Source organism: Haplochromis burtoni, unplaced genomic scaffold (assembly GCF_018398535.1).
Source record: "Haplochromis burtoni strain Fernald_Lab_line unplaced genomic scaffold, NCSU_Asbu1 Contig_823, whole genome shotgun sequence".
Taxonomy (NCBI): Eukaryota; Metazoa; Chordata; class Actinopteri; order Cichliformes; family Cichlidae; genus Haplochromis; species Haplochromis burtoni.
This window is the reverse complement of record NW_024583184.1, coordinates 36,042-60,093: the sequence shown is the minus strand read 5'-3', so window position 1 is coordinate 60,093 and position 24,052 is coordinate 36,042. Positions and strand designations below refer to the sequence as shown.

At 39.7% G+C, this 24,052-nt stretch overlaps 2 protein-coding genes across 6 annotated transcripts in view; both read right to left on the bottom strand.

The window, feature by feature from the left end:
* Positions 1 to 2,507: 2,507 nt before the first annotated feature.
* Positions 2,508 to 7,684, bottom strand: pigm (phosphatidylinositol glycan anchor biosynthesis, class M). The gene is made up of 8 exons (XM_005950649.3): positions 6,884 to 7,684; positions 5,890 to 6,063; positions 5,625 to 5,751; positions 5,292 to 5,541; positions 4,931 to 5,034; positions 4,560 to 4,714; positions 4,362 to 4,463; positions 2,508 to 3,554 (listed from the first exon to the last, which is right to left on the bottom strand). The coding sequence occupies exons 1-8, from the start codon at positions 7,052 to 7,054 to the stop codon at positions 3,387 to 3,389; spliced, it is 1,251 nt and encodes a 416-aa protein (XP_005950711.1). The 5' UTR covers positions 7,055 to 7,684; the 3' UTR covers positions 2,508 to 3,386.
* A 113-nt stretch (positions 7,685 to 7,797) lies between these two features.
* The window catches only part of LOC102293571 (leukocyte elastase inhibitor), a 31,103-nt gene continuing 14,848 nt past the window's right edge, over positions 7,798 to 24,052 (bottom strand). The window contains exons 1-10 of one of the 5 annotated variants that reach the window (XM_042215789.1): positions 16,650 to 16,796; positions 15,979 to 16,160; positions 12,286 to 12,384; positions 11,402 to 11,542; positions 11,125 to 11,242; positions 10,797 to 10,939; positions 10,038 to 10,115; positions 9,089 to 9,178; positions 8,827 to 9,007; positions 7,798 to 8,678 (exon numbers count right to left, since the gene is read on the bottom strand). In XM_042215789.1, the coding sequence (XP_042071723.1) occupies positions 8,452 to 8,678; positions 8,827 to 9,007; positions 9,089 to 9,178; positions 10,038 to 10,115; positions 10,797 to 10,939; positions 11,125 to 11,242; positions 11,402 to 11,542; positions 12,286 to 12,384; positions 15,979 to 16,155 (1,254 nt within the window). In that variant the 5' untranslated portion in view covers positions 16,156 to 16,160; positions 16,650 to 16,796 and the 3' untranslated portion in view covers positions 7,798 to 8,451. Of the gene's footprint in view, positions 8,679 to 8,826; positions 9,008 to 9,088; positions 9,179 to 10,037; positions 10,116 to 10,796; positions 10,940 to 11,124; positions 11,243 to 11,401; positions 11,547 to 12,285; positions 12,385 to 15,978; positions 16,161 to 16,649; positions 16,797 to 24,052 lie in introns of those variants that run through there. The other 4 variants (XM_042215791.1, XM_042215793.1, XM_042215790.1 and 1 more) reach the window with 4 other exon arrangements.

Sequence of the window (24,052 nt, the reverse complement as noted above, 5' to 3'; positions counted from 1 at the left end):
GTGACAGATGAGCATTTATGCTCTTCAAGACCATAATTATCCTCCAATCCATTCTCTTCCATTAATCCAACTGAGGGTCAGAGAAGGGCTGGAGCCTATCCCAGCTACCACAGGTCAAGAGGCAGGGTACACAATCTGAACTGGTCACCAGCCTGTCGCAAGGCTAACACATAGATACAGACAACCACTCACACCTATGGGCAATTTAGAATCACCAGTTAATCCTGCATGCCTTCGAATTGTGGGAGGACACTGGAGTACCTGGAAAGAACCCACATGGAGAACATGCAAACTACACACAGAGAGGCCCCAGACTGGATTCAAACCCAGGACAATCTTGCAGTGAGCTGACTGTGCTGCATAATAATGTTGAAAAAGTCTCAAGTGTCTTTCTCAAGATTGCTTTCCTGTAAATGCATGCTCCCTTTTGCTCTCCACTTTTACTGTACGCAAAGCCTGCTTAAGCATATTACGTCAAAAGTACTGAGGAGGCTTTTACTCACAATACTATTGCCACAAAACTCCAGGTAATCTTTGCAGATCATGCACGCACTGCATGTTAAGATATCCACTTGCACTCAGACTGTTGACACTAAATTGTAAACAGAATAATGCAAACAGCCTTAATTAAATAGTTAGAAATACTCTGAACGATAAAGCATTCTGCTCTCGTCTCGCAGGGATCAAACTGCATAACAGGAATCACATTCAGACACAAAGTCCTCTTCATGACGAGTAACAAGTAACTCGTGACGCAGTGTTTGATACTGCTACAAGATTTCAGTGAGCCATTTGTCTCACTGTAGCTTCATATCAGATGCTGTGACAATGACAGGGAGGAGGAGCGGCTGAGGCTGACTTTAAATGTTTAATATTCACTCGCATGCACGCAACCTTCGATCACGCCATCTGTACAATGCTCGTTCGGTACAGGAAGGGGAAAGGATGAGGACGAGGAAAAAAAAAAGAGAGGGAAGTGAGATAAATTTGAGAGAAGAAAAAACAGAAGTCAATTTGGGAAAAGGGCAAAAAAAAAAAAAAGGAGTAGTGCTTTAAGGCAACTGTAGTGTAACCAACGTGTTTGACGCTTGCTGACAGCTGATCCGTGAGCCACGGTGTGTGTGTGTTTGCGTGCAGATCAAAACCTATAATCCTATACCATACAAGGTTGCGTGACCGTTCATACCCTGCTGTTCTCTGCTCCACACACCATTTGGCCTAACTGGTCGCTCCCTCTCTTGCTCCATCTTTCTCATACACGTTTAAAAAACACACAGAGATAAAGGCAGATGAACAAATACATGCATACATCCCCCCCAGTGACAATGAGGAGAATTCTTCAGGGTCTGGCACAAACAGGCATCTGCATACACATGCATACACTTCATTAAACACACATATACACATTAGCATATGGGACATAGTCACGCAAGCCCCTCGACCTTCCCACTTCTTGCTTCCTGAGCACAATTAACAAATATACAGTGAACGCAGCGCCTCGTTTTCTTTATTTGTCCACATCAGCGCACCAGCAGCAGAACAGTGCTTTCCACCTTTTTTAGACTGTTGTGCCTACAGAGTGCTGTTACCCTTCACTCACCAGACACATCAGGTTCATCTGAACTGGTTTTAGTTTGCCTCCATAGTTCACCAACTATGATGGTATGATGAAACTCTTAAGGGGACAAGTAGCTGTAATTTGGATTGGCTGCCACAAAAAACTGAAATTGTAATATAGGGGAAAAACATATTCGTATTAATTTGTAATCCTAAGAATTTGCAAATAAACCCCTGAATGTGGCCGTCAGTTTTAAAATAAGATGGTTTATGCATGTGCCTGGGGGGCAACTAGCCAGTTGAAAGGTTACTGGGTGCATCCTGGTGATTCATAAACTAGATATGCAGGCCGCAGCTGACCATGACTCACACGCATGCACATATGCAACACACAACCAAGACCTTATACTCGTACAGAAAAGCAAAGCAATGTGCAAATGTCTAAGGAAAGCTACCGATTTGACCCAACCTGCTGTGTATCTCAAGCATTCATAATGCGAATCCAGTATATTATAATTATTATGCACTTCCACTATCAGTCCCAGGATCAACAGACATGCTCAGAACCAACAGGGCTAAAGTGAATGCTCTAATAATTTCCATGTGAGATTAGAGGGAGAGTACAGTGAGATTATGGAGCCACTGCCAGCTCTGTTTGTTTTAGGTTGTGTTCATGCTCCAGTTGACTGATTAATCTGCGAGGGTTACATGAGGATGTTTGCTCAAGCTGTCCCTTCTGCTTGCAAATGCTCCTGCCTACTGGTCACAGCTGCAAACTGCAGCCAAAGAAGCTGCAAGTGAAACAGCTGCCTTGACAGAAGATTATGCATTAGTGGCCTAGACTGTAAATACTGTGCTTGTTTGTTTTCTTACAGTTTTAATAGTAAACACAGATGAAATCATTAGGTCCGAGACGTAACCAAGGATTTGAAATTACACAACAGCATTCTCAGGAAATTACTTGATTTTATTCATTTATGAAACTGTAAAAAAATAGACATAAAGACAACAGTGCATTTGTTTACCGTTTCTAACAGTAGAACTATTTAACATATTCTCCCTCAAACCAAGAAACTATCTCCTACCTGTCAGATTAATGTGCAGGTCAGCCTCAATTTACACCGGTCAGGACAAAAAACACGACACAATTTAGGACAGATTTTGCTGGATTTTGTAACGGTAATTCTCCTCGGTGCAATCTAATCCATAGTTCAAGTGCTGGAAGTACCAACAATAATGTCAACATGAAAGTGAGACACTCAGACTGAAGGCTTCTCGATTCCTAGCAGCATACAATTGGATTATTTCTCCCTCTGGAGTTAGAAAATGCTTTCCGTCACCACGAGGTCAAAATGCCACCCCAGAAAAAATAAAAAAATCCCCGAGGGGCGTGTTAAATACTTTGACCCAGAGCTGTTTATTAAGACTGTTTGTGATCTCTGATCTGCAGCAGGTGTTTTGCCCCGTCAGCAAACTTTTGACAAATGACTTGGCCACAGGTGGAGCAGACTTCAAAGTTACCATCCAAAAAAACCTGGGCAACAGTCAGTTTCTGCTACGTGTCATACACTGTGGATTTAAGTGTTTTGACCGGCAGTGGCGAGCATATAATCCAAAGGTTTAACTCAGAAAAACTGAAAATCCACCTAAGCCTTTGTCGCTCAGAAAACGTAGTGTTCTTTGCTAAAGTGATTTAAATTATTAGAGAAAGTAATTAAAGTCTGGGGAGATTAAACTTTGGTCTACATGGATCCACAGTGCATGATCTGAAAGAGCATCCTTTGAAGTTTCAAAGACAAAATTTCTTCCACTTTGAATACATTTGGGTTTTATTCAGCTTTCAGTCTCAGTGGAGTTTTTGTTGGTTTGTAATGAGTTACAATCTGGATCAGAATAAAGCAGTTGACGACCTGGAAGAGCAATCCGGCTAGCCAGATCCATAAGAAGGTGTTGTAGCCTTCAAACTCCAGGAAGTAGGCTGGGCCCAACCAGATGGCCTGTTTAGGGGAGAAAAATATGACAGTTTATTTTAAAAACATTGCCAGATGACTTCAGTTCTACCTATCCTATCACTCGTATAACTTTCAACTCAGCATGATCAAGATCACAATCAAGAAAACAAACTTCAGGGCTCTGAAAACACCGCCAACTAGGAGGTGCTACAAAATAGCGACCACTTGAGGCTAGCTCTAAACATTAGTCAATCCTCTTAGAGCTACATATTAAAACGCACAAGTTTAAGGCAGAAACGCAGTTTTCTGCTTTCATTCTGGCACAAAAAAAATCCTTGTCGACAGTTTTACCCTTTGTGAAAACTACAGATGGGTGAATTTGTACAAGGCTCATCCTATCAAGCCGTTCTGAGGCTTAAAAATTTTATTTCCGTGGCTAGTTGTCAAGCTGTAGCTAACCAAAATTTTGTCTTGCTGTGTAGTTGATTGTAGTGAGTGGTAAGTGACACTAAGTGGTGAGTAAAACTGTAGTATTTTTCTAGTGTGTAAGCACTCGTCAGACGGTATCTGTGTCTGTGCAATGCACCTGTACACTCCATGAATGCACCTTGCTAACCAAGGTGTTAGCTAATAGTGTAACAATCCTCCCTCTTGTACAAATATGGTCACTTCTGGCTACAAAACACTAATATTAGAATTTAAAACACTAAAATTAGAATATTAAACTACTAGTCTGGGATTTTAAATGGAGAGCCCATAGATTTAGTCTATGGTATCAAATCTGATTACATTAACAAATGCATATCTGAATTCATATTTAACTGTAATTTTAAATGTGCTTAACTTAATTACCTGTCCAGCAAACCAGAGGAGCAGTAGTCCCAGCCCTTGTTTTACTGTCAGACTCAGGTTAGGGATGACCAGAGGAAGTAAGCACAGGTACCAGAGGAAGTACTGTGAAAGGATTACAAGAAACATTGTTAAATTTGTAAAGTCTGTGTGTTATGTCTAGGACAGGAGGAACAAAGTGAAATTATGTTAGGTATGTACCTGAGAAGTGCACACTTTGTTGAAGGTAACAAAAATGGCTGTGTGCAGGAAACAGCAGAAGGCCAGGTCTTTGTAATACATCCATGATGTTACCAACAGCAGGGCGAACTGCGGCAGGAATGCTGCCAAGCCTAGCCACTGGCTCCACGTACTCTCTGCAAGGCCAAAAGAAATGTGCTCATTTAAAAAATAAATAAATAAATAAATAAAGCTGTATTTCCCGCTGTACGTTTGCTCAGTATAACACAAAAGACAAAGGAAAATAACTCAACACACCTATAAATCAGATTTAACAAGCATTTTATTGTCTTCAAACTTCATCATTTCGCATGCTACACAATACAGGTGTGAATGGTTGGATGGATAAATACCTGCAGTAAGGTAGAGCATGTAGAAGTATGGAGAGAAGTTGTGTCTGATGTCCCTTCTGGTCAGATGGTACAAATAGGTCTCATAAAGAAACTGCCAACCATACCTGCGTTTGTACAAGAGGACACACGTGTGAGTAAGAGTGTTGGTTCAAATAATGGGTCACAAGAGGCTAGCATTAAGTCAAATCAAAAACAGTACTTAGCATTGTTGAAAGTCATTCCTAAACAACAGTTTAACATCTTTAAAGTAATTTTTATGGCATCTGAATATTAACCATTAATGCTAATTCCAATAGCATTAGTTGTAGTAATAGAACAGTCATTTCTAAATCATGAAAACGGTTAGTGGTGTCCATCTCACATGTAATAGAAGAGTCCTGTGAGTGTAAAGAAGACTCCGCCAGCCACACTTGCAAATAGGAGCAGATCTTGGTTGAAGAAACCAACAAAAAAGCCGACAAGCTTCTTGAATCTTGAGACCTTTTTGGCTTCATCTACCCTGATTTCAGCTGTGCGAAGGGTCAGGGCAATGGGCAGAGCATACGTAACAGGGTAGATCTTCATATGAACCGATAAACCATACAGCAGCGCTGCCCAGGTCAGACGCTGAGCTGGAAGAAAACAAAAAGAGCCAATAAACACAGAAGCTGTGAAAACACATGATCAAATTAATGCTGATATATTTAACCCACACCTCTGCGTTCCATGCAGAGCAGAGTCCCCAGCACCAGAGCTGCCAGGATTGACTCAGCATTCCCTCGGCTGGACACGCCCATGGGCAACGGGTTGAGAAGCCACAAAGAAGAAACACAGCGTGCAGTCTGAACATAAACAAGCAAAAATGTATTTTTGTATTTTTATCTGTAAAAAAATAAAAAGAAAAAAATACCCCCCCCCCCATAGCTCATCTAATTAAAAAAAAAAGAGAGAGACATGATGAAAGAGTGCCAGTCACAAACCTCAGCTCTTAGACCTTGCAGGCAGAGGACTTTGTAGATGAGCAGTCCTGACAGCACATCGCATACAATGAAGAGGATCTTTCCAAAAACCATGTTAAGATAGATGTTTGGGGTGAGAAGCCAGGCCAGCAGAGGAGTGTAACGGTAGGTTGACCTGTTGTATGGGGACTCGCCCTGTAAAAGGAATTCCCCACATGAAAATGCTGAATGTGATATTAGGTTAAATAAAGGGGTTATATATGATAACCAGCTAAAACAGCCATTTCATCCAAAAGCCTGACAGAAATTTGGTCTTCTGTTGACGGTTTCATACACCATTCATAAAGTGCTAGAATAAATATCACATCTTAAACATTGCTTATTTTGTTAACATAGAAATGTAATAAGGACCTCACTACAAAAAATATCCTAACATAAAAATAATATTTTTTTATGTTTCACTCTCTGCATCTCTGGAAAGTTAAACAACAACCCCATAAATTGGCTGTATTTGATACAACTCCAACTAACTTCATGTGTTAAATATCCAGGTGTCCAACACTGTCTGAACTTCACTTAAAAGTCAGGCATTCTCCTTGATGTGTGTGTCTTAATATTTTTCTTTTCTCCTTCCACCGATCTTGTGCCATAGAGCTCTCTAGCCTAGCTCTGTCGGAGGCTTCTTCCTGTCAAACGGGATTTTTTTCTTCCCACAGTCTCCAAGTGCTTGCTTTGGGGAGTTGTTTGTTTTCTCCCGAATAACTGCGCTTTATACCACATTGAGGGGAATCCTGTTACGATTTGACGTTATAAAAATAAACCTGCATTGAACTGAATATACTAAGCTTTGGTTTGGTGACCTAACAGCTTCAATTCCAGGTAAATCCTAGTTCATAAATTCTCCATTTAGCTCAGTATTAAGTAATGTTACCACCCTTATACAACTGGTGCTTCTCACTATTTTTCTTTGTCAGCGTTATATCAGCAGGACATTCAGTTTTGAGACAGTTGTTACCTCAGTAATGAACCTCGCAGCATCTGTGAACACATGGTAGTCAATGTCAGTGTACTTCACCGCCATTGTCCTGTCCTGGTAGTCTCCATAAGCGACCAAAGCCAGTCTTATAACGAAGGAAGCCGTGAAAAGGATATGCTTTTCAGTGAGTTTAGATATTAGCTTCTCCATCACCAGCCACGGAGTGATTAGCAGGTAGGACTGAGAGCTACGTTGGCTATTTTTCTATGTTTAACGTTTCTCCGCGTCCATATCCTTTCTATTTAGTTTACGGACTTATCAAACATTAATACTAGCGAGTATTAATCCCATTTGAATGCCCCAATTTCAAATATGACAACACGGAAGTTATCCGGAAGTGGCATTAGCAAAATTGTCTTCTTCTTATAAATTCCACAAGGGCTTCAGCGAGCACAGCTAATGCAATAGCACCACCTACTGTGTTGGAGTGGGACTGCTATTTAAAATGGTAAATTATGAAGCTATTTTTAACAGTTTTTATTATTACGCTCTTTGGCTAAGATAAGTATTATATTGCATTTAAACAATATGAATAACTTGTTTGAGGATTGAAAGTTACTGCCCAAGGCTTGGCTGATACAACTTTTGTTGTTTCAGTTGGTTACATAGGTAATATTTTTTATTTATTATTTTTTAACAGAAGTGTAGAAAGTAATCCAGTGGCCAATTAGAAACTGCTTTAAGTCTCCTTTTTTCCTACTGGAACAAAACAATGGCAAAATGCCCCCCTAAACATTTGAAAGGACTAATATGATGTTAGAGAGACTGACGGTGACAAGTGTAATACCAAAAATTCTACATTAAATGGTTAAACAGCATTAGAAACCCCATCCTATAACACTTGGCTGAACCAGGTAAAGGAAAATGTGAATAAAAGGCATTTTAAACATGGAGCAGTTGCAAACCACACACTTTATTCCACATGTAAGTCAAGGGATACATAAAAATGACCTGGATTCAATGCCAGTTCAAGCATTTATGTACGTTTTTATAAATTCTCCAATTATTATATGCATTTTATAATTCCATATAAAATGTATTACACTGTTATAATTATTATCTTTGGCTAAGCTAAGTATGATATTGCATGTTTTCAGATAAAATGCATAGCACATTTTTTTAAACCAAAAAAGGTGCAGCTGGTGTACAGCAGGTTAATAGAGGCACATTGTAAACTTTTTCCTAAGGTGTAAGGCATATGATAACAATCTAGTCTTCAAGATAGATAAAATAGGGTATATGACTGCAGCAAACAGGGCCATACGTGCATTACGACATAAATCAAAAGATCAAATTAGGTTAAACAGTGCAAGATGACAGTATTCAGAGAAGAGACACAAACAAGGGGTGAAATTTTTTATAAAAAATTACACACCGTCATTTTTAATTCCTCATCCTGGTGGTGTTGATATACAGGCCAGGAACATAGGGTGAGATTAGCATAATGAAACTCTTGAGCAGGAGCTCTCAGCAACAACACCAAATTCGATTTTACACCAGTCATGTTGTAACCTCCCTCCAGCTGAGAAACACCACTCTAAGCGCGCTCACACGGGGGAGCTGTATCGGCCAGTGAAGAGGATGCTCGAGGAAGGGTTGTGCCTGATGAAGAAGAGGAAGGGGTGGTCGGCGATGAATCTGGCTGGAATCCTGGCGCAGCGCAGCATCATGATAGCAGCGGTGGCAGCGGCAGCCTCCGTTCCCTCCTCGTTGACCTCCACGAAAGCCTTGTGCACGACTTTGGACAGCACCAGGTCATTGGCAGGAGACATGCCTGTCACAAAACAAAGCAAAATAACATATTTGATTTATGTAGAATATGGAGGTGATGGAAATTACGGTGATTTAAGAGAACAGCAGCAGTCAGTTCATGTTTTGGGCTCCCGTTTTATTGTGCGGCATGTTCCAAGAATACTTCATACCAGAGAAGTCACTCTTTTGCATGTCAAAGGCATCCACCATGCCCATGCTGACCAGGACAGTCTTCATGTCGTAATTCTCCTCTAGCTTGAATCGAGGCAGGCCCACCGTGACCTCAATTTCATCCATCATATTGGGATTAGTCCACTCCACAAATTTCTCAAAGGTCAGCTCCTTCTCCAGCTAGAGATGGGAAAAAAAAAAAAAAATCATCCACTGTTTATGTATTTCATAGGTTTCATTATCCAAGTGTGCTTGTTATACCTTCTCCAGACCCGTTGTGCCGTCCTCGATATTTTGGGGCAGAAAGACGAGCATGCTGAGCTCATTCCCTTTGTAAGGCAGCTCGATGATCTGTCGCACAGGTTTCAAACATTAGCGTGAATATATAATAGTGGCTATGCAACTGTTAGACTTAACCATCTTAGTTTATTATAACCTGCTTCCAAAAATGTTAACATGCAATGCCGTGTAATACAATAACTTATACAAAAACAAATCCAGAAAGCTGGGACAGGGGCAACATAGCACTAAAATAACTTGTAGACCATTAAGCTTACAACAGTGTGGTGTTAAAAAGAAAAAAGAAACAAAACCAACACCATTAAATACTTTTCAAAAGGCACTAAAATCCCTGTGCACAAGAGTCAAGGGTAAAAACAAACAAACAAATTGATGTTGGCGACAATCTTTGGCTCGTCAGATTGCACTATGTTACAAAACTGACATGATTTTGCAAGAAAAACAAGTTCACAGGCTCTGGAAGACTTCAAACCAACGTTGGCAGTAAATACAGGTCATTCCTGCATTTCTGCAAATCCAACTTTATTCTCTACCTTCCTTGGACTGAGGAGAAGTGGAAAACTATTAACCATCTTGTATGTGCAGTTCACAAACCAGCATCCATGATGATGCAGAGAGCATTAGTCCACATGACTTAACCACTAAAGCTGAACCCACCAAGGTTTTGAAACAGCCTGAGCTGCCAACCAGACAACATATTGTGTGTGGTTGAATGGGTGTGTGGTTGTGTGGGAATACAAACACACAGGTCGTGGTGTTGTGACACACACACACACACACACACACACCCACACAAGCATCAACACAGGCTCAATCACAACACTACACACCACCAATCTCACAATTTAAATGCTGACAAGTTAACAGGTGATGGGTTGCCGGCCATACTGACTGATTTACTGCAAATTACCTGACAGTTGACTTCATGGATGAAGGTCAAAGGGAACTTAGACTTTTGGTACATCATCTTCACTGGCTTAGTGTCATTCTGAAATATGAAAAAAATAACATGTGAAACATCACCAGCTGAAATCTTTTACTTTGTCACGAGTGTACTAGTTCAACCTGAAATTGGTGTTGAGTGTATACAGAAGTGTATGAGAGCAACCGCAGTTAGAAGCGAACCTGCTCGAGGAGAAAAAGTGAAGTTTTAAATCATTGGCTTGCAAATAAATAATGTTAAAAATAGTTGTTGTTTCTTTAAGGCTTGTTGAGCTACTCGAGAAATACAAACAGCAGTGATGTGTGACTTTCACTCATCAGGTGAAGAGCAAACCACTGCCAGCCCACTTCTTCTAGATTTCCAACTGTTTGCTGGCAAGTTAATAATAACAGCTTGAAAGGCTGAGATATAACAAGCCTTGTTCTTGAGTTAGATTTGCTCTCTTTAAGTCATGAGACGGTTTAACATCACTTCATGCAGTTCTAGGATTTTGTCAGCCAGGTCGAAGCATAATGACTTTTTATCACTCTGAGCAAAGTCTAATGTGTTTTTTACTGCGTTTCATCACAGCTAACAGAAATATCTGATCGAGAGGTGCCGCTAAGAATGTGACTGAACACCATGTGATCTTAAAAAAAAAGAAAAAAAAAAAGACCCTTACCACAAACACTGTCAGGATATATTATATATAAAAAAATAAAATCAGCAGTATTCATGCAGTATTACCTTGTTGACTCGAAACTGAGCATCTTGTGTTTGATCCTGCTTAAACTGCTTGTTCCAGAGGCCCTTAAAGTAGATGGCATTGACCAACACCAGCCTGGTCATGGGGTCCAAAACACCCTGAGCCAGCAAATCCTTAATTTTACCTGAAGGATACGTTGACACGTGTGAAGCAGCGACACAGACGTATGTAATAAATACTCTACTAACATCTCACAGAAGAACAGTTCTGCAGGACTACTAACCAACACACTAATACTATAAAAGTTTTTTCATTACAACTTCTAACTTCATATCAGTGGAAGGTGGACATGTTTAGTGTGTTACCCACCTTGTGTTGTCTTCTCCACCCAGCTGTTGATGTTGAGCCTGGCAGCATCGAAGCTTTTGATGAAGTCCACGGCCTCCAGCTCAGCATTGTAATGCTTCTTGGTTTTTCCCAAGAAACCCTGAAATCAGTTAATGACACACTTATAAAGTCTGAACACCCAAACAAAATAACCTTTTAGCTCTGTGGGATTTTACTGCCTAATCAACTACCTCATTCTTTCCTCCACAGCTTAAAGATTTCTCTCATTCTTTAGGAAAAAAAAAAGAGACACACACACCTCAACAAACTGGTAGGACTGCTCCCCATACAGTCTGTTGGCAACGCTGAGAGAATACGGAGCATCTGACTTGTTGAGCACACTCAGCAACTGCGCAAAGCTGCTGTGGACATCATCCTGACAATCCTTCGTTTTCAGGCACTGTGAACAAAGCAGACAACTGTTCAAAAAACAAAACAAAACAAAAAAAAGCACTGGATTCAGAGTAGCCATGACCCAAGCGTAGAGAAGCCTTTCCACAAAGCATTTACAGCACATAAAGACCCACACCATCCCACCACCGTGTTATCATTTATGTGGTCATCTTCAAGTCCAACTGTTTAATAAGAATGAAGTAGAGTGTGTTTTTACATGGTGCACATCCACAGCTAAAGTCACAGACGGCTGTAATGTTGGGTGCTCAATTTGTTAACAGAGTTTTCTCTCTTTATACAAGAGTGATTCTCTGGAATTACACAAACAGGAAATGGAAAAAGTGATGTGCTGTCATAGGTTCAAACTTTGAAGGCTCAAGTGACATTTACAGCATCTGCTAATAAGAGATAAAAAGAAAGCAAACACACAGAAAGAGGTCATAAAAGGACAGGGCTATATTCATATGCATTATGTAATGCTGTGGGGTTTGAAGCTGTTGGACTCGCCACATACACATTAAACCTTCAGTAAACATATCACTGCTGCTTTTACCCGACAGTTCAAGACAGCAGCATAAAGGACATCAGCAAAGCAAAAACAGAGTACAAACACAGATGTGAAATGCTCTGTGAAGCTCTAACATCTTTGTTTCCATTGATCCCCTCACCACACGGCACTGTTAGATCAGCTGTTAGTAATATTTCCCCTTTTGTTAGTGTGCAATTCCTGTATTGCTGCTTTGTTACCACCTTCCTCAGATTCGGCAGCGCAGACTGGGCCTGCTGTTGCATGTGCATCTGTCCCGCCGGTGCGTGCTTAGGCTTCTCTGCCTTGGTGAAGCAGAGAACCTAGAAGTGCGATTCCAAGTGCTCACCGTTACGTTCAACGTTTGTTTTTCTATTTTTAAAAAACAAAACAAAACAGTAATTTATGAGCTTGTCCTTAAACTGATGTGTTGGCCGAGTTGTAGACTTCAATCTGATACCTGAACAAGAAATCTTCTAATGAGTCGCTGATAATGTTCAATGAAACACTTTTACACAGTTGTGACAAACCCCTCAGTTGAAAAAACAAAACAAACAATAGAAACAATTATAAACAGTATGACCATAACTTCCCTGCATTCATTTGCTTTAAGCATAAAGAATATTTCCTCTACAGGGGAATTTTTTGAGAACCAAAACATTTTAGCCAGAATCAAAGTATTATCATTTTAAGTAATTACAACATTTTATTTTGTGTTATAAACTCTTACTTAAAATTAAACCAGTAAAATATACAGTCAAATAAGGTAACAGGCAGCCAACTGTCCTTACAGTAGGTCCCCAGATGCCCCTCTGAGCCAGGCTCATCTTTCTGTGATGGTACAGCTGAGCCAAGCTGACTCAGAGTAATCACACCCAACAGCCGTGTCTGGTTGCACTTAGCACAGTAGTGTATAAAACTGTGCTTGGGAAAACACGGTTTACATTAAGTCGCTCTTTTAAAATTACTTGTACCAACTCGCAGAGAGATAGTGTAAGCCAAAAAACAACAACTGTGTTAGATCTGGATTATTAACATAAGTCATTTTTGACAGCAGTGGATTTACTGCATGACTTTGTGGGGTACATCATTATTTAAACAGGCATCTCGTCATTCCGTAAATGTATGACAGAATTGGTTATGGATTTGTTTCTTACCAATAATTAACTCCAATTTAAGTTATTTGGCCACATGTTTTGAACCAATGAATCCTAACCATGGGTGCTTGTAGCTCAGGAAGTGTCTCTGCTCTGGAAAGGCTGATTGTAGTTAGCTGCTGTGCAAACTAACAAAAAAAAAAAAAAAAAAAATGCAACTTGTTTATAGGAATATTGTTATGTTAAATAACAGACTAGTCAGCCAATGACCAGAGCAGTCTGAGGTGAGTTAAAGTTCCTCAAATATGTATTTATTATTGAAATGATTTGAATAAATACTGATTTAACAGACAGAGTAAACTGGGAACCGCCCAGTTAGACTGTGAAACAGGACACCTTGTATCCATACATAAGCCACAAGCCACTGGCTTATGTATGGCAAGATCATCTCAACACAATCACATCTATCAAGAGAAAAGAAATGTCAGGCAACAGTGTTGGACGAAGAAAACAGGTGGCATAAAATACACAGATTAATGTCCGATATATCATCTGTCATCATAATCATGATAATCTGTCATGATAATCTTCGAGGAAATTCTTCAAAGTTTTTCTTCCACGTAATCTCTAATAAATCCATTATGTTTCAGAGTGTTATCACTACAAATGACTGGATACAGGTGGAGGTTCTTTCCCTCCCATATACACCCACACCCACCAGCATGACTTCACTGGGTGTGACTTGGCTTAAGAAACAGTTCTGTCCTGCTGTTCTTACAGAATTACGAAAGTTCAATAACCTACCAAGAGAGGCCCAGTAAAGATAAGCACTGAATGAGTGAAAGAGTCACGAGTGTCTCACAGTCTGGCCTGTGCAGTTTCACGAGGTTTCACCATCATGTGGATGGTTCTTAACTGGTTCTTTAAGTTCTGCTGGGAGATCTCGGATCCTGACATTTATGTGGATGCTTCTTTGAAAACTACCACCTACTACAGGACACGTTCAGAGGTCTTATGGAGTTCGTTTGTCGATGATATGGAAGTGTTTTGGCTTGGTTTTAATGTTGTGGCTTGTCACTGTATTCAGTCATAATTTAAACTTATTTAAATGCTTCCATTCATCCATTCTCTTCCAATACAGGGTTGCAGGGGTGGGGTGACTGGAGCCTATCCAGTATGTGTGAGGCAAAAACAGATTTTATTTCATAGATTCAGAATTGTGGGTGGTCTCTAGCTACACCCTGATTGAGTAATCACGCCCACGTATGTGCATTGCTAAACAGGACTGAATTATTGCACTAATGTTGTTTGTTGAGGAGATAAATGACAAGTTTGTGCAAAATCAGGAAACGTCAGTGCTCCTGTGTGTTTCTTACTCACTCCAATCGACTGCAATATTTGTCAAGCGAACGATTGCCCAACAATCGTACAGTCACTGACACTTACTCACAAAATGAAGAATGTGATTGCACTTTGTTTTTCCACTTGAACTTCTGCCGCAGGCTTTTTTTTTTTTTTTTTTTTAAATACACCCCACAGAAAGTTTAACTATGCATCAAATCTCAATTACTACTCTTATTAGCCTTCATAGTTATCTTTTAGCTCCTTCCCTGCTTTGACTCTTGGTGCAGCTCAGTTGCAGAAGCCACATCTGTGTGAAAAGTAGCTGTTTACCTACAGCTACACAAGAAAAGAGACAGCTTGCATTAATCTTGCTTTTCTATGTCAACTGCTGTGATTGTTTTCAAGGAATTTCTTCAAACTTTTCGTTCAAGGTACTCTCTAATAAATCCATTATCTTTCAGAGCATTATCATTTCAAATGACCAGATACACGTGGAGGCCCTCTCTCTCCCACACACCCACACCCACTAGCTTGACTTAGCTGGGTGTGGCTTGACTTCAGGAATCCTTTTGTCACAATCTTCTTAGTGAATGTTAACTTCCATACCAGCTACTCCTGCTGAATATAAGGCCTCTCTGCTGTTTATTTAACCAGATGGGCAGTTCTTTAAAATCCCTCAGTATCTCTTATTTAATTTTTACTCTAACAATACACTGATTGTCAATCTCATGTCTAAAGACCTTTGAAATGCAGGGCATGCTCCACAGCGTGAGCCTTCTTCTCCATAAGGTGCTAAAAGCATAGCTCTAATTTCTATAAACAATGCAAGTTCAAATGCATTTTATGTTTCCACAAATGTGCTTCAGTGCCTGATATGTCTTAGTTAGGGTAGTGTATTACTTCTTCATAGACTGCGTCAAATATTCTTCCAGCCGTTTCCATTTAGTGCCTCAGCTTGGACAAGTGCCTGCTTATGAAATCCAGGCAGCCAGACAAATGGGCATGCCCGCTGCACAAAGGGAACTGATAACCCGTACGGATTACCTGAAGCTTTATTGCTCTTACACTTCCATTTTATGGATCCTGTTCCCCGAGTAACGCAGCACAGGGCTGACCCTCATAAAGGCTGAACAGTACAGATCTTTGTCCTTTTTCCTGACACTGAAAGTCAGAGCTTGGTGAGTCACACAGTAGCTTTGCGGCTTTCTAAAGATCAAATTCGACGCCCTATCGTCATGGAGCTTTAATGTTCAACGTTGCTTGAAACGGCCTCTCAGAGCTCTTTAAGTAAATGAAAGGGGTCATTTCAGAAGCCATGGATTTTAACGGTGTTTGGAGGGAAATCCACAAGTGCGTAAAGCAGAAAAGCAATGAAACACATCACAAAATGTAAGCTAACAAGCTTCATAGGGTAGAATTGAACCAGCTTCAACAAGCTGCATACAATCTTTAACAAAGGCAGCTGCACGACTGTACCTCTGACATCTGTGTGGCTGTGTTGCCTTTGGCCCCCAGCATCACCATAGCCAGGGCTGAAGAGATGCTGAACGGGGAGAAAAAGATGTTTCCCGTCTTGTCGTTATTGCTCAGCTCTTTGAGCAAAGTCAGAGAGAAGGCACTGTTTGCCTTGGACAGAGGGGTTGCAGATGCCATTGTTTCTGGTATAAAAAAAGAGAGGGCAAAGGTGTTAATTATTGCACTAAAGTAGGATTAATTAAGTGAATTATGGTTCACTTTACCTAACCCCCCAAAACACAACAACAGAAAAGATGTGATTATTGTTTCGGGAATTAGAATGACGTGCATCTTTGGTGGTGTGTATGCAGATTTACCTGCAGACTGCAAATACACCAAGCAACAGTTCAACTTCCACATTTGTCAGTCACATATAAACATCCCTTTTTTTGAGTGCACATGGGGGAAGAAATCTTATATTGCTATCATCGATCATTACTATGATTAAAGTTCTTTACACAGAATTTAAATTCAGTACAGGGACTGCATAATCTGAGCGACTATATAACTTGGATTTTTCCACATATCTGGTTGACGTCATCTGAAAATTATTGTGCTGCATTCAAGTAACACCAACCATCTGCACACCAGATAAAAACAATGCGTCCCATAGTGCACAGCCTGTCACTTACCAACGCAGACTTTTGTCGAGGTCTTCAAGCGATCAGGAGTCTTTCTGTGATGGCAAGCCTTCTGCGTGCAGCATCGCTTTTTATTTACAAATCGGCACGCCCCATGTGAACTTCCGCGTTCTCGAACATCACTGTACGGAAGCCGAATGGAAAAATTCCAGAGAAAAACCACTTCGTCACTTACTGTACAGGAGCAGGGGTAACGCCTGCTGTGAGTTTTAGGTACAATACAATACAATACAATTTTGTATTGTATTGTACCCCTTCAATGCAAGGGGGAGAAACCTTTTTCCAGTTAAAGTACTTTAAAGTACAAGTTTAAAGTGAGGTTTAGTCAGTGAGGTACAGCGCATGCGACCTCGAGGAGAAAACGTTTTGCAGAGACTGACGACTAAAGTTCAGAGGCTGCGCTGTGCGATACTGCAAATTTTAGTGTCGATCCAATACCAAGTAGATATGGGGCCAGTATTCCTTCATTCAATAATAATATTTATTTATTTATTATTCATTTATTTATTAAACAAAACTCAGTGGATAACATAGGTACTGAACTTAGAGGACAGAAGCAAACTATCAATCCAATACCAGCATTTTTCTTAATACTATGGACATTTGGAGTGATCTGTCCACCTCTAGCAGAGGCCTGTGCAAGAAGCTGGATTTTGTCTTTTCCAGGCAACTTCAAGGTTAACCCTGGGTTTAGGTGGTTGATTTATTGCCTGTGTATTTCACTATGGTAACTCATTCTGGATCAGCAGGTATACCACCTAATGAACAATCAGTTGTCTGGAAAATAGTGTCACTATTCCTGAAAGATCCTTCAAACATCTGTGTGCAGCGTGGGAGAGTCTTACAATAGCCTCAAGACATTTCTCAGTTCTCTAATGTATAAATTTTATTTTTTTGTTGCAGACAATTTTATAATTTCATTGTTTTATTTTCTATTACAATCTATATTTGTACTTTCATCCAATTTGCATGTTGACTATTTGAATTCTGTTTTTCTGTACTTTCTCTCAGACTGAGGTAGGACGTGAAAGAATAAAAACTAAAACAATCTTTACAACATTTATGAAATATTCAGTAATAATCAGATATCTTATTCTCTCTTTTTTTGGCTTTCTTTCCTTGCTTCACATAAACAAGACTTTATTCATAAAGCAGATCTTATCCAGTCTTAAAGAGCTCACACATTCATACAGTGCTTTTTCCTCTCACACACTCACAAACTGGTGATTTGTCTGTAGCAACTGTGTTTCTTTCAGTCTGTGTTGTATATTTAACCTCTTCATATGTTCTAATATTGTAGCTTTATCTTCTATCCATCCATTTTTCCCACTTATTCAATCCAGAGTCGCAGAAGCCCAGCTGTGACACACCCTGGATGAGTCACCAATCTGTCACAGGGCTAATACATAAAGGCAGACATCTATTCACACCTACAGGAAATTTAGAATCAACAGTTAATCTAACCCCATGCATGTCTTTGGACCACCAGAAGAAGCCAGAGTACCCAGTGAGAGCATGCAAACTGCATGCAGACTAGATTCAAATCCAGGACCTGTAGTATCAACCACTGCACTACCCTCGTTCTAGCATTCAGTGGAAAATGATCCTTATTGCCTTTGTTAGGTTAGGTAAATCCAGATCACATAAAGTTATTCAAGCTAAACTGAACTTGCATCGTAGGCTCTGAAATAGTTTGGACAAGTGGCACTACATTAAAACACAGTTATGCAACGGAATTCAAATTTCTGGTACATAAGAAGAGAGATTCTTTGGATTCAAGGCAAGCAATGACAACCAAGAAGAGATGCAAAGGGTGCACAGCGCAGCACAACTAACCTGTTCAACCGCCACAGCCTGCAGTATAATGAATGAAGGCTAAAAATAATAATGCAGTGGTTGCTAATGTGAATCACCCAACATTAACTTAGACGCCCATAAAAGGAAGCCTGTGCAGTATGTCATCCATGCAGCTCACAAAGACTGAACTCTTCCTACTGCAAAGAACAATGTGCAATGTACACGAACACAGTGTACAGTTGAGTCCTAATAACACTTACATTCTTTAGGTCTATGCCTGTAACACTCTGCCTATTGCCTTCATATTAAATAATTTTTTTAAATATTTCGTCACGTCATTATGTGGGCACAAGTAGAGCTAACATGGGCCGCGAGATTGAGACAAAGGCATTAGAGCCTCTTAATGAGTGTTTTGTTCTGGTGTGGAATTACCAAAACTAGAGAGGGGACTGCCTAACATATGAAACAGGAAAAGACCGCCGTGTAATCATTTATTTCAACAAAGTAACTCTATTCTGAATACCACCTTTTTAAACGGGAACTGTAACGGAATACAGTTACTCATATTTTGTATTTTAAATACGTAACACCGGTACGTATATTCCGTTACTCCCCAACACTGATCATACACACTACTACTACACTACTTTGCTGTGAGTGAAATACTTGATATTTTGCTTCTAGGAGCTGCACTAGTGTCAGGTGAATAAACCTCTTATTAGTCTGCAAAGAAGTTGTAATTAACAGGAAGCACAGTGTCAAAGTGTCCTGATTTCATTTTGTGTTACGTTTTTCTGCAATTTTTAAAAGTGTATATTTTATTTTTATTGTAACAGATATGCTGAATTTAAATGAAGAGGATGAATTTGTACGGATGTCACAGATGAAAATGTGAAAGCTGTTTTCTGTTTTTTTCTATTTGCTCTTACACAGACTGGTATCATGCTTTCCTTTATTTCCCTCTTCAGAAATATGTTTCATTGTTTTGTCGTGTTAAGAGATTTGTTCCACATAACTCACTTTGCAGGATGGAAATAACAATGGAAGAATTGTTATATTTATTTATTTTTTATGCCTGACAAAAAGTTCAAACTTCCAAATTCCTGCATCCTCATCTGTCTGAAAACTATTTCTTTGTTCCCACGCTTTGCCTCATGCATTCATTTTCCGTGTTGTGGTTCTCAGAGACTTCTTTTGTTTTAATCTTCCATCTAGCTCGAATTGCATTTTCAACAGAGGAAGAGCTCAACAGATGAATGCACACTGTATTACTGTCACTGTATACAATGCATGCTAAAAGAGAACCTGTCAGTCAGGTTTACACACCCCCCCCCCAAAAAAAATGGGGGCAGTAAACCAGGATAATGAAACACTGAACAGCATGTAAATGCAGGATGTTTACATAGTCAGCAACAGCAACTGATGTGGCTTCAAATTGAATCTTAACTTGGGGAATTTTACTTCCACTCATAATAACTTGATTTACCAAAACATGATTTTGAATTGACCACTAGGAGGCGCAAATCCAACTCAAAGTAGTCAAATGTTCAGTCCATTACACAAATCACCTTCACTGCAAGGTTTGTTGGTTTGTTTTTATCAAGCTAGTTAACACAGACTTATGAATGATTCATGCATTGAGAATGAACTAGTGTTGTGTATTCACAGAACAAGAAACAGCTTTAAATAGTTTTATTAGACAGTTCCTAGCAGCTTTTTACAAAAACACAATTTATCACGGTTTCTTTGGTTGAATCTATGAAAAATGCCAAAGATAACAAAGACATTAAACAGTTTTGTTTTGTGCAACAAAAAAGTGATTCTAAAAGAGCTGCTGTGTTCAAACTGGACAAGTTGAGGACAAAAAACTATATGGCTGAAGAGTTACCTCACATCCAAAGAAGAGCTTTGAATGTCCTTCAAGAATATTTTGCAACACATTTAGCTTCATACTGGGGAAATATTCCCGATGACTACTTAAACAAATGATAAAAAAGCTGCCTAAGAGATTTCAGGCTGTGTTGAAGAATAAAGGTATTCAAGCTTGATAGAGCTGTATCTGTACTTCCCATTTTATCAACAAAATACTGAAAAATGAAGAGTGGTTCCAGACTTTGGCACAGTATTGCAGGACACTGAAAAACTTACTCCTCCTGCTTGTAGATGTCTGGTATTATGTGTCAGTAACTAATTCACAGTAGGATGACTGACACCAGATTGTGACTGTCATGCCTCTGTTTGTTGGAGTCATTGAGCCTCTGAGCTAAAACAAACCATCCAACCAATAGAGGTTATTGGTCACTGGTTTGTTATGTTGACTTTTTTTCCTGTAATTTCATTCTACCTTACCTGTCCATTAGAGAAATATAGTTTAGCTAACAAAAAAAGTAAAGAATCAGTAGATCAGTCAGTTTAAATGTCTCTATTGCTTTATAGAGACATTTAAATCTCATTTGTAAATATTTTGATTAAGCACAAACATATCTTTATTTGATATGGCCAGTCACAAATCAGACAAATACAGTATATTAAAAGTATAAAAGAAGAATCAAAACATCATCAAACTGTTTACTTTATAGAGATACTGGACAGCAATTAAATAATTAAAATTAGCACAAGTAATGATTGAGGTACGAATTAGCAAAGTTTGGCACTATGAGCCGATGCACAGCAACGTCTCAGTCTATAGTAAAACACAAGCTCAGCAGACCAGTCAGTGTGAAATGACGACAAACTTACTCAAAAGCAAAGACTTGTCCCAAAAACATGCTGCACTGTGCAAATGTTTCAGGCACTCAGATCAGACCTCTGATACTTTCAAATTTTCCACGAAGAGTGTACATTTATCAGTAAACTATGAACAAATGCAGGAAACAAAACATTCACGATCTTTTCACTTCTCAGATTTTACATCTCCAATTACTTTCCTCCTCTCTTTGTTGCATCTTTGAGCTCCCACCAGTCAAGCAAACACAGGAGAGAAGCAGCTAACATGACACATCACTGCTTCATAGCTGTTATTTTAAAGCCATGAATGTAAGACATGCGTCAACTCTATCATGACCTCAAATGAGCACAAGTGAGGTCTAGACAAATGGCATTGTATAAAAAATATATAGGAAAGTTTGAGTAAAATAAATGCAGAGGGTCTGTGTCTATAGAGCAGTGTTTCTCAACCACTGCTGCCATGGAAGATTATCCAAATTCACCTGATTGGTACTCCGAGCGAGCGTAGCATTGTGACAGGCAGAACAGTTACTGTTGGAGAATTGTGGATCAATATGATTGTCATTGTGCAAGATGATTAGCAGGGTGCAGAACTTACACGAAGTTCTGCGCGGCAGGCAGGAGTTGGACCCAAAATGCAAGACTCACAGACTCAGGGGATGAACTCAAAAATCACAGCTTTATTTGCTGGTAGGACAAACAAACTAAACTGGGAAACAACAAACTAAGAACTCACAGAGAGCCACAGGGCGATCCACACAGCATGAGGGACAACGCGACACTGACTCAGAGAAACACAGGGTTTAAATACACTGGGAAGTAACGAGGGGAATGAGACACAGAAGGAGGGCACAGCTGGGAGAAATCAGGACTGACGAGACAAGGAAAGCAGGACACATTCACATAAGACACGGACCATCAAAGTAAAACAGGAAGGATCACACAGAGACGCGAACTTGACACAGTGGAGACAGCAACTAAGAAACACAGAGACATAAACCATAAGGCAGAGGACTCAAGAACCGAGAGACACAGAGGGGAACTCAAACATGCAGACACAGACTACACAGAACAGAGGGGACACAGAGAAACATGAAGGGCAAGGGATCGAAACTAGAAACCATAGAATAACTCACACAAGTACAATAATACAAACATCACAAAGAACTAAAAACGCTGGGTCAGGGGACCCAGGACCGTGACACTATAAGTGTAGACCTAACAGTTACATTCTCTTCCACTTGAGGGCAGTATAGCTTCTTGGTCAAATTCAGTAAGCAGCAGGTGTTAGCGGTGCATAATAGCTGCAGCATGCTCAGCTGGATTTTCTGAAATACCTCACCTGCTACCTGAGCGATATTACAGTTATTGTAGAATTTCATTGGTTTGTTGTTGATTCTTTCACAGCATTTTGCATGCTGGAATATTTTGTGCTCCCTAAAAACTAATTGACATTTTTGTTTGAATGTTTTAGTTAACAAAAAGGAATGTGAAAATCATACTGGCTTTTCATATTTCTTTACAGGGACACAGACAAAATAACTACAATAATAGAAATAAATACATAGGTGAGTGTGTTACAGCTAAGCTTTGTGTTTTTATCAATGAAGATTTTCTTAAGGCTGCAAAGCCACCTGTTCCACTTCTCTTTAATATAAAAAAAGAAATGGTCAAAACCAACACTTGTTCCTGCACACATAATTTACACTGACTGCTAAAATTAAGCATGATTTGTAATAACTCAACTGGGTTAACTTATTTATCTACTCATATTTTGGGAAAACTACAAAGAAGCAAAAAGCAGTAATTTGAATTTTTCAAAGACAGAAAAGAGGTGGTTTGATGCCAGGAAAGCAGAAGCTATTGGTTAAAAGGTGCCATAATGCACGCTGGCTTGTGTGTATCTGTTTGTGTATATCCGTTGAAATATGTGGTTAATACTGAGCAACATCTCATGCTAAGTTGGCTAAAGATGCATTCTACATGATGATGTGGAAGACTGAGACTGTATGTAACAGTCAGACAGGTGAGTGGCCTGAATGACAAATACAGGTGTGTGCTGTAGGTCACTGTATTAGGGATAGCAGCAGCTATATTGTGCAATTAATTTCTAAATACTCCAAGAAGTTTTTTTTTTTTTACTAATAATCAAAAAGACAAATCTTTTTCAGGCTTCACAATAAAAACAACTTTGCTTTATGTATTATTTTACTCTACACTTTAAAAAAATGTAAGTACACTATAGGTACAGCTCAATTTAGACTAAAATCACTTCTATTGATGGGATTTTTATCTCTTTCTCTTCTGTTTCCTCTTCCTCCACTCCTTCCGGTTGTTTGGTAAAATTCCTGTAGGTGTTCAGTGTCTCAACATTCATATAGATCAGGGGTGCCCAATCCCGGTCCTCGAGAGCTACCGTCCTGCAGCTTTTAGATGCATCCTTGTTCCCACACACCTGAATCAAATGAATGGCTTGTTATCAGGCCTTTGCCAAACATGATGGCATGCTGAAGAGATCAAACCATTTGATTCAGCTGTGTTGGAGTAGGGATGCATCTAAAAGCTGCAGGATAGTAGCTCTCGAGGACTGGGATTGGGCAGGCCTGATATAGATCCTCTCCTCGTCACTGACGTCATCTTCTTCATTGCAGGTTTTTAGAATGACTGAAACAGAGCAAAGCAGATTCCTCTAGACATCATGATCTAAACAAAGCTGCTGTTTCATCCAATATATTGTTTGTTCTGGTGAGCACTGACCTCTGCTGTGGATGTGGGCCTGCTGTGTTTGCCTCCTTCTCCTGAGCACCAGTAAGACCACCAACAAGACCAGCAGGAGCAACAGGACCACAGGAACTACAGACGAGACCAGC

Excerpts from the sequence above, each read along its gene's own strand:
- pigm (XM_005950649.3), bottom strand. The coding sequence starts at position 7,054 with ATGGAGAAGCTAATATCTAAACTCACTGAAAAGCATATCCTTTTCACG. Across the intron at positions 5,542-5,624 it reads GCTCTGCATGGAACGCAGAG|CTCAGCGTCTGACCTGGGCA; the intron begins GTGTGGGTTAAA and ends GTTTTCTTCCAG. Across the intron at positions 4,464-4,559 it reads ACAAAGTGTGCACTTCTCAG|TACTTCCTCTGGTACCTGTG; the intron begins GTACATACCTAA and ends ATCCTTTCACAG.